The 10,335-nt window shown below is 44.3% G+C and overlaps 1 protein-coding gene across 2 annotated transcripts in view; it reads left to right on the top strand.

The window, feature by feature from the left end:
- The first annotated feature begins 287 nt into the window (after window positions 1-287).
- CAPZB (capping actin protein of muscle Z-line subunit beta) overlaps window positions 288-10,335 on the top strand; it is a 168,114-nt gene continuing 158,066 nt past the window's right edge. For both annotated transcript variants that reach the window (XM_044667820.1, XM_044667819.1), the window contains exon 1: window positions 288-385. In XM_044667820.1, coding sequence (XP_044523755.1) covers window positions 383-385 — 3 coding nt within the window. In that variant the 5' untranslated portion in view covers window positions 288-382. The remainder of the gene's footprint in view (window positions 386-10,335) is intronic.

Genomic DNA, 10,335 nt, shown 5'->3' with positions numbered 1-10,335 from the left:
CTCCCCCTGCCCTCGCTCCTCCTACCCCCTTCTCCTCACTTCCCCATTCCGGGCTCCGCCCGCTGGGGCCGCCCCGCGCCGCGCTCCATACTTGGCGATAGCCGCGGAGCCGCGTCTTTATTGGTGGAATGGGGCGGTGCGAGGTGGGGCTAGGCTGAGCCGGGGGCGGGGCGGGGCGGAGGAAGGCCCGTGAGGGGGGGGACAAGATGAGGCGAGGCTGGGGGGGAGGGGGCGGAGGAGGGGGCGGGGGAGCCGGTGACCCGGATGTTCACTCCTAGGCACCCGGGGAAGTGGAAGCGCTGGGCCCTGCTGCCGCCGCCGCCGCTGCCGGAGGAGAGTCACACACAGCGGACCGACGGGGACTGGAAGTGGGGCCGCCACCATGGTAAAGGCCTGCCCTGCCCCTGGTCACGGAGGTCCCCTTCTCTACTTGCCTCTGCCCCTCTCAAGGGTGGGCCCCGTGGGGGGCGAGGGAGGGGGACTCCTGGGGGGAGGGGCTGCTGCCTGGAGAAGGGGTACAATTCTGGAGGCAGGGCCTGCTCTCTTGGGGAGGGGGAGCATTGGCTGCTGGGGGAGGGGCACTGGGACCTGTCGTGGGGGAGGAGCTAGCCTTACTGGAGAGGGAGGGTCCTCTTGACTCGTTGGGGAGTAAGGAGGGGGTCTCCTGCGCCAGGAGGAGAGGTGAGGATGGAGGGACGTAGGAAGACTTGGACTTTGGGGACCCTTGGAGAAGTCCGGGCAGGGCCGGCCCAGCTTGGGGCGGAGGAGAATGACGGCGCCCCAACCCGTCCCCACCCACTTCCTGGGCTCTGGCCCAGACTGGGGGCCATTCTGGGCCCCTTACCCCATGCCTTCCTGTTCCTCCTCTCCTGTTCCCGTAATCACTAAACCAAGAGAACCCCTTTCTTCATACGCATACCCTCTGCGCCTTCAGTCAGGAGGGTGCAGCACAAGTGTCTCAGGCCGGAGTGGGCAAGGGAAGGGGGGGCCCAGATTTGGAGGTGGCAGCCCCTCTGGACCTTAAAGGAAATGTCCTCAGCTTTGTGGAAGCCTTGGAGGGAAGTAAGGGCATGCAGGCAGCCCTGCTTCTCCTGGCACCAGCTCTTCTTCTCCTCTGCTCAGGCACTGCCTGATGAGGGTGCACTGGGTGCCCCCCTGGAGTAGTTGGCGACCTGGCTTCCTGTGCGCAAAGGACAGACTTCCTCCGAGGGCCAGGAATGGATGGCTGAGCCTTCCTCGGTCACAGTGGGAGGGGGGAGCTGTCAGCAGGCGGGGATGAGCACACAATCCAGCCCCTGTCAGTCAGGAACATATATTGAAGGCCCACTGTATAGCAAACACACTGTGCCAGGCACTATGCAGCCTGTGAACAGGCGTGGTTTTTCTTATATCCTGAACAGCCAGGTGACAAAATGTGGAAATGCCTTTTGTAAAAAGCCTTTGGGAAAGGTGAGCTCTGTTCTTGGTTTTGCTAATGAAGCCCCAGAACCTTCCAGGCACAATCTTTGGGCTTTTTTGACAATCCACTGTGTTTTCACCAGGGCCTGGTTCCTGGACTTTAATACTTCTTTGTAAATGAAGTACATTTAGATGGCTTGCTTTTCCTTCCTTCCTTATTTATTTATTTAAAAGAGCCCTTGCCTTCTATCTTAAGATGGATTCTCAGACAGAAGAGTGGTAAGGTTTAGGTAATTGGTGTTGTGACTTGACCAGGTTCACACAGTTAGGAAGTGTCTGAAGTAAAATTTGAACCGAGGTCCTCTTGACTCCAGAACTGGCTCTCTATGCCTTGTGCTATCTTGATATTGTTAACTGCTTTCCTTTAGAAAGAAGCTTCCCTCAAGACCATCCCAAGTCCATGGCCTTTAGGGTCTCACCTAGGAGAAATAGTCTTTGTCTTCCAGACCAAAAGAGATTGGAGAATCACCTGTCTTTGTAAGATCTTAGGATTGTTTTAGTTGAATTAATATCATAGCAGCCAGTGGAGCCCAAATTCTGGTAGGTCCTGCCTACTATAAATATGGGCTAGCCGGCAACGTAAAAGATTTAGAACTGGAAGAAGGGATCTTGGAGGTCATTATTCTGGTAACCTTCCTTCATTTTCCATATCAGGAAAAGTTTGTGTCCAAAGTCATACAGGTTAGCAAACTGAGATTTGAACCTAGTTCTTCACTCCAGATATGGTTCTTTACAAATTTTTTTTTTTGGTCCCAGCACCAGGTTAGCTACTATAGGTTTCACGAGTTGGAAGGTTGGCCACTAAGTTTGTTTTTTTTTTTCCTATAGTATATCCATTAAGGGTTGTAGTCTGTAAAGCATCATGGTTGGGGGGGTGTCAAAGAATTAAATGGAAATGCACTAGAGTTTGTCTCATTTTATAGGAGTAAGTGATGCTTAAAGGTTATAACTTGCTTAAGGTCACACAGCAAGAAGCTAGGATTCTTTTTTTATTATTTTTTTTTTTATTTTTGAAACCCTTGCTTTCCAAAATCTTAGAATCAATACTGTATGGGCTAGGGCACTGGGGGTTAAGTGACTTGCTCAGGGTTACACAAGTAGGAAGTGTCTGAGACAGATATGAATCCAGGATCTCCCATCTCTAGGCCTGGTTCTCAATCCACTGAGCCACCTAGCTGCCCAATTAATTAGGATTCTAACTTAGTTTCTCTGATTCCAAATCTAGCATAAGTTTGGTGAATTTTTATAGTGAATGAAAGTTTACGTCCTTGTAGAAATAAGTTCTCAGATGAAATTGAAGAGTTGGAAAGGCTTTTAGAGATCTATTCCACTTATACCCAGAGCTGAGTTAAGGCTTGGGACATTGCTAGGAAGTGGTCATCAAGCATCTATCTACTTACTCCTTTCTGTGTATGACTGAGAGCCTCGCTGTCTCCCCGAGGCAGTCCAACCATCTCCTTTTCAGATAGTAGTAATCATTGTCAACAGAATTTGCCTTTTTGAATTTTAGTTCTGCCTCCAACAGAGGAAGTTTCATAATCTGTATAGATTCATCTTTATCTCTTTAAGCATTAGAACGTGACAGTTGGACTTTAAGGAAAGTTTTTTGGGTTATTTGAAATTCCATTCAAATACTATGCCTAGAAGTCTTTACCAATTTACTCTTTGGAAGACAATGAGTATCTGCCTATTTCTTGAGAGTTTACTGTTTGACATCCTTTTTCAGTAGAATAACCCTTTCCTCCTAATGATTTAATGATTGGGTAGTTTTTTCCCTACCCCCACCCTTTGGCCCCTTGATGGCATTTAAGATTTTTCTGTTGGAGATGATTTCATGATGACATGGAGAGGTCTGTCTTAGGTATGAGAGAGAAAAATGTGTTGCTTAAAAATCCCAGAATGTCAGGGCTAGAAATGAGTCTTAGAGCTCAGTTTAATCATTTGAGACACCCCCTCCCCCCACCACCCCGTTTTACATGACAAGAGCCTGAGGTATAGAGAAACAAGGGAAAACTCAGGGGTCCAGATGTGTTCGGTGGTGACATTTCTGTGTTAGGATATGGTGATAGCCACACACCCAGAATTAGTCTGTTGTTTTGTGTACTTCTTGTTTGGGTATAGATTTAGGGGCTCAAAGCCTTGAGTTTTACGTTTGCCCTTTGAGACTTCCAGGACCAGTGCCTCACTGTCTTAGACCGTAATTCATTTGAGTCCCTGAAGCTACTTGTTTGGCTCCGTGGTCTAGACCAGGGGTTGGCAACGTATGGCTCTTCAGGAGCCATAAAGTCAATTTTTTTTCAGGTGCTGTTACAGGAGCGGCACTGTGAGCACTGTACGGCTCTCATGAAATTACATTTTAAAAAATGTGGCATTTATGGCTCTCACAGCCAAAAAGGTTGCCGACCCCTGGTCTAGACAGTAAAGCCAGGCAAATACCACTGGATCCAGTCAAACAAGTTTTCAGAATTGGGGAAGGGGAGATGTGGTCTATAATCTTAAGTCACTTAAAAAATGAATTTGAAATGGCTGTCTTTCTCTGCCTGGACATGAAGTAGCTTAGAACTTAGGGCTGAGATCTTCCAGCTCTACCACTAAGCAGAGGGACTTTAGGGCCAGTGCTGCATCGCCCTTCCCTTGGCCTCAGGATCCTCATCTATAAGATCATAAACTTGACCCCTTTCCAGTGCATGGATTCTGTGAATGTTTACTGAACAGTCATTTATCATTTTTCCAGAGAGAAAAGTTTCCTAGTACCTCAGCATTTCAACATATTTAATTTTTGTTGATAAGGGCCTTCCCTCCACCATCCAGGAATACCACACCTCTTTTCCACAATTCCTTGTTGCCAGCCCTCTTAGGTTGAGTTTCTTCCTCTACCTTGAGTAGTTTAGATTTTGAATGAGAGACAGACAACCTTTTTCAGTGTGCTAGATACCTTAGGTTAGGCTTTGAGGTGCTGAAGGAAGAGTGGCCTGAGAGAATATCATAGGATTTGACCTCCCTGGACATCTCTTTCTTTATCTGTAAAGTGAAAGACTTGGATGGGATGACTTCTAAGGTTGGTTTTCAGTTTAGGATCTTAAGACTCTGAAAAGACATTTCTAAAAACCTCAACCTTCTGTCTTAGAACCAATTAGTTCTGAGCCATCTAGCTGCCCACCAAAAGATTGTCTAATCTTTATTTTGTGGTAGAAAAATTTCCCCCTTGGATTATGTTGTGTTAATGAAATTAATTTCTATTCCCAAGAGTGTGTATGCTCTCAGGACAAGGGGTGGGGGTGGGGGGGAGGCAGTTTGGGATTAGGGTAGACAAATTAGGTGCAGGAGAGAGAACTTTGACTGTGATAATTGGCTCATTTGGAGAACAAGTGACCCAGCTGCAAGCCAGAGGCTCACAGGCTGAAGAGATATTAGAGGGCATCTGGTCCAACCTTGCTTCATCAGAGTTGAGGAAAGTAGATGATGAAGCAAGGGCCAACGGGCTTGGCTGGGGTCAACATAGGTCACGCATCTGTCCACAAAGTACCGTCTAGCTAGTCATGTAGCTTACATCTAGTCAGTCGATCCAGACCTTGCCTACTAATAATTGAAAGTTGACTCTCAGAGGAGTATCTTGACAGGAAGAGCTGACTTGCAATATGGCTGCAAGTGAATAAAACTTTGAAAAGTAGATACTAATGTGTTCCTCTAGGCCTTTTGGTTTGTATAATGGTGCATGCTACAGCTGCCCCATTGTATGAATGCAGGTAGGCAAGCCTTATTCCCTTGTGGCATGCTCTCATTGGAATATTATTTGGGGGCTAGGTTACCTTTGACTGTCAGTGCTCTCTGGGCCAGGTGGGTGCCTAATCAATACTTGAAGAAACAGCCTTAGTGGAGAGCATGTAGGAATGATTTTGACTGTCAAGGGCACAATTTTGGGCAAACTCAGTTAAAACTTTGAGTTTTCATTTTCTCCTCTAACATGAAGTGTTTGCACCTCATTTAATTTTTAGGCTGAAATGAGAGAATGTATTCATATATAAACAAAGCACTTCTTAATTATAATGTTCCTTTGGTTTTATTATCACAAAGGAGTCAACAGATAGCCAGATTTGGAGTTAAGTAAGGGGATTCAGATCCCATCCCTGATACTTCAGTTTTGCAGTGAATATTTATTAAATGCCTTCTGTGTACCACTCAGTGTGCTAAGAAGGGACATTTGCTCTTCTGAGTATTGAGACAGATCAGATTGTGGAAAGAGCCCTAGGCCTGAGATTAGAAGCCCTGGCTTTAATTTAATAGCTCCCTTTCGGATAGTACTTTTATGTTTAGTTTACCAAACACTTGTATATACATTATTTCACTTGGTTTGCACAAACACCTTATGATATATTGCTTTTTCCATTTTTACCAGTGAGGAAACATCAGCTCCTAGATGTTGAGTGAAGACCTGCACTTGTGAAGGGGTCACAGGATTTCTGAGTGTGAGAAGCTGTGTCTGAACCTAGGTGTGCCCAAATCTGGGCTCAGAGCTATATCCAGTAATGACTCTGGGACCTTGGGTCAAGGCTCTTAGCAGTACTCTTTTGCCTGGTGTTTCATTCTGTGTAAAACGAGGGGACTAGAATATACCAAAATTATCTATGTGTAAGGGCCCTTTTGGCTCTAAATCTCATGACCCTGTGGGCTAGGCCAATTTCTATTCCTCTCACTGTTCTCTAGCTGATATTGTCACCCAAGGACATGTGGGAGAACTTGCTGGCTGTCCTTTGTGACTTCTTCCTTAAAGGTTATCTGGATCTCATCCAAATGTCTCTGACTTCTCATTTAATAACTTGTTAAAGGAGTAGCCTTCATCTGAAGTCTGTTCCCAAAGATCTCAAAATATTTTCAGATAAATTCATCATCTTATTCTCTAAGAGGCCTTAATAATACTACAGGTTAAAAATTAGATGACTAGTAATGAATAGGATTTGGAACTTGTCTATTCATTGCCCATGCTATCCCGTCATGTTTCTTTTGCTGTAAACTTTTTTTTATTTTTTAAACCCTTAACTTCTGTGTATTGGCTCTTAGGTGGAAGAGTGGTATGAGTGGGCAATGGGGGTCAAGTGACTTGCCCAGGGTCACACAGTTGGGAAGTGTCTGAGGACAGATTTGAACCTAGGACCTCCCATCTCTAGGCCTGACTCTCAATCCACTGAGCTACCCAGCTGCCCCTGCTGTAAACTTAATATTATCCTTTGCAGTTTAAGATCATCTATGAGACCATTATCTTAAAAATATTCTTGGCTAATCCTTTAATGATGTTTTTTAAGATGCCTCTTCCTTGCTGACTAAGTTACATTTATCAAACAAAATATTTTTAATGAAAAATATTGGATGTGATAGAAATTCGAATTTCTATACAGTATACGATCAGTCATCACTTCCAAAATGGTACTTTAAAAAATTGAGATGGGATGAGAGAGTGGCAAATGGTTGTCCCATTAGAATTAATAATAACTTAATGATGCCAACTTACTTGGTACTTTTCAGTTGCGATAATCTTTATCTCATTTAATTCTCCCAGTAATGCTGTAACAGGGTAGAGAGTGCAATTATTATATTGATCTATATTTAAGGGTGTTCCCTTGAAAGAAAAATGCAGAGATATACTGAATAAATGTAATGAGGGGCCACATTCAAGTTTTATTCAAGCCAATTTTGGGCCTAAAGAATGATATTGTATTTTACAGTTGGAAAAACTGAGGCATAGAGTGATTTTAGAATTGCCTAAAGTCATTGATAGAGTCAGGAATTATATGTTTCTGACTTCAAAGATCCTTTGTATAATATCTATAACATACCATATGGTATTATATATTATAATAATAATATTTTGTGATACCATATTACTGGCATTTTCTCGAGTTCAGAGTCTCTTTTCTTAGCATTATATGGTAGAATCATTCACAAGCTAATCATTTGGGAGAGTTGGGGCATAACCTGCCTGAATTTGATGCAGGTATTGAGAGCTGGCACATTAGTTTTGGGACCCACTCCTCCAAGCAGGTTAGTGAATGTGAGCTTTTTTACATTCAGTTTTGTAATTAAAAACAATAGGGGAGAACTATTAGTACTGTATTCACAAAAGATGTCTTAATTTTAGGATGCCTTGAGTACTGCAAAAACTAGTGTCTTTTTAAAAATGTGTATAAACTCTAGTGGTGATTAGGCTGTTTCTCAACAGCAATGCCAAACTGACCCTCACTCTTTCTGGGAAAATATGATTCAACCTATCTATATCTCTTCTGTACTATACCTCAAGCAGTGAGGTTTGGCCCACAGCCCTCTTGCCTTCCAATTGCTTTTAGTGCAGGTATGGCAAAATAGCTTGGTTTTGAGGCCTGCAAGCTTGGGAATAGGAAGGGCATAGTTGACTGGACCAGCATTTGTTTTGTTTGGTCTAATGTGTATTGCTGGGAAGCAGATTTCTGGGTGCTCAGGTACAGAGATAGCAGGAATCTTGGTGGTGCCAGGTTGGAAAATATTTTTAATTCTGGAAGTTAAAATGAGTCCAGAGGCAACATAGGTGAACTACATTGAATATACAGGGAAGTAGTCTATATGTGAAACACCTGTTCCACCTTACCATGTAAGCCTGCTTTATGGTTTAGCCCCGTGATTACAAACCTTTTAGAGATGGAGTGCTGGGCCCTTCCCCCACATAGGAGAGAGGGAGAAAGGGCTCCCATTAGGCTGCTGGGCCAGAGGAGTGGGAGAAGTGAGATTGTCCTCAGTGAGTGTGGGAAGGGGAGGGAAGGGGGCCCCGAGTGCGCCTCTCCTCTCCAGCTCTGCCATCTATGAGCTGCCCACCTTATTCCCTTTGTGTTCCTCCTATTGGGCTACTGGGCAGACAGGTGGGTGATGTGCAAAAATGTTGTCAGGTACAGTAGAGAGGGGGAGGAGAGCAGCTCCACCCAAGTCCTTCTGCCTTTCTAATAACAAATTCTGGGGGGCAGTGGGGGGTGGCAGGAGGGTGGCCAGAGAATGCTCTGTGTGCTATCTTTGGCATATGGTGTTTGACTAGGTCAGCAATGGTGAACTTTTTAGCTACTCTGCAGGGTCCCACCTCCTCCCTAGATTGCTTGCTGTGTCCTTCCCTGCCCTTTAGATAGGGGAGGGAGAAAAGGAGGGGATGACCTGGGCCCTCTGCTCAGGGGAGCATTGGGCTGCTGGTGCAAGGGATGGAGAGGTGCAGTGGAGACAGGGAAGGGAGTGCCTCTGCCTAAGTTCTTCTTGCTTTTCTGCTAATTAACTCTGGCAGGCAACAGCTGGAGTGCCCACAGAGTTGCGTGCCAAAGGTTTGCCATCATGGGACTAGGTTATCAGATTCTAGAATCTTTAGGAGCTTCTGTTTTCCTACATCCTTTTTCAAGACAATAGACTGTGCAGGGCCACTTTTCCTTCATGAGGGCATTTCACCAGCTCCTTTCCTCAGGAAGGCCTGAAGCTTTGCTTCTCTCCAAAGCTTAGTCGGAAGTCTTGTTAGATTTAATAGTTAACATGAACTGGTCTGTAAGTGAACAAGAAATCTTAGGAAAAGAATGTTTTTGCTATGTTACAATAAAATTCACTCTTACAAAAAGCAGCTAAATTTTTACATTTCTGTGGAATAGAATTATCCTGATAGAGGGAGGAGTAGTGTGGGATAGGGGAAAGAGCCCTGGTGAAAAAGCAGGGAAGAGACATGGCTTGAGGGGCCAGCTCTAGCTGACTTTCTAACTTCAACCTCTGGGAGCCTCAGATGCTCATCTATAAAGGAAGGGCCTAGTTTAGGTAATCGCTCTAAGGTTCCTTTTCAGTTTGCCTCAATTTTTTCATCTATAAAATGGGCACCTTTCTCCCAAGGTTGTAGTGAGGATCAAATGAGAATATTTATAAAATACTTTGCAAATCTCAAAACACTATATAAATGTTGTCATTATTATACTCTTCATCAAATAGCCATGCAAATTTGGGCCAATTATTTCAGCCTTTCTTCTCCAGCCTCCTTTACTTTATGACAAAAAAGAAGCATGGAGGAGAGAGGGTAGTGGTGGTATAATGGTAGCTGGATGACCTGTAGCTTTTCTTTCAAGGCTAAACCCCCCCCCCATTTAAATATTCTGTGTTCTCAAGCCCCTCCTATTTCTAACATTCTGTATTGCAGAATTTCAGAGTTGGAGGGGACCACTAAGCTAACCCATAGAAGAAAAAGAATCTTCTCCACAATATTATCTTCCCAAGTGGTTAATCCAGCCTCTGTCCAAAGATCTCCAGTGGGGATCTCCCTAGCTGTAGAGCAGGGGTGTTCTTAACCTTTTCTGTTGCTTGGACCCCTTTGGTAGCCTAGTGAAGTGTGTAGTCTCTTGATCCCTCCTCAGAGAAGGTTTTTAAATAATGGAAGGAAATGTTAGTTAGAGATCAATTCTTTTCCATCCAAGTTCACCTGAAATATATTGGTCTTTGGGACCTAGGTTAAAAACCCATTTGCTTTAGAGGCAATTGGCATTTTTGAAGTTTTTCCTTAAGACAAATCAAGATTTGCATCTTTGTGACTTCTCAAAATTCTCCCCTCTGCAGCCAATCAAATTAAACTTAATCCCTTTTCAGTGAAACAACCACCTTTTGCCACAGCTATAGTACTCCCAGTACTATTCTTTAGACTAAATGCCTCTGGTCTATTCACATCTCTTATAACAGGAGCTCAGGGTCCTTCTGGAAGAGTTTTCTAGTGCCTCATTGACTTTCCTAGACTTAGGAAAGACTCTTAATGTCTTAGGAAAGACTCTTAATGTCCAGAATGAAGCACAGTACTTTGAATATGTACTGAGCAGGACAGAAGTTAACTGGATTACTACCACCTTATTC

This window comes from Gracilinanus agilis, chromosome 3 (assembly GCF_016433145.1).
Source record: "Gracilinanus agilis isolate LMUSP501 chromosome 3, AgileGrace, whole genome shotgun sequence".
Taxonomy (NCBI): domain Eukaryota; kingdom Metazoa; phylum Chordata; class Mammalia; order Didelphimorphia; family Didelphidae; genus Gracilinanus; species Gracilinanus agilis.
The sequence above is the reverse complement of the archived record's forward strand: the minus strand, read 5'-3'. Positions and strand labels throughout refer to the sequence as shown.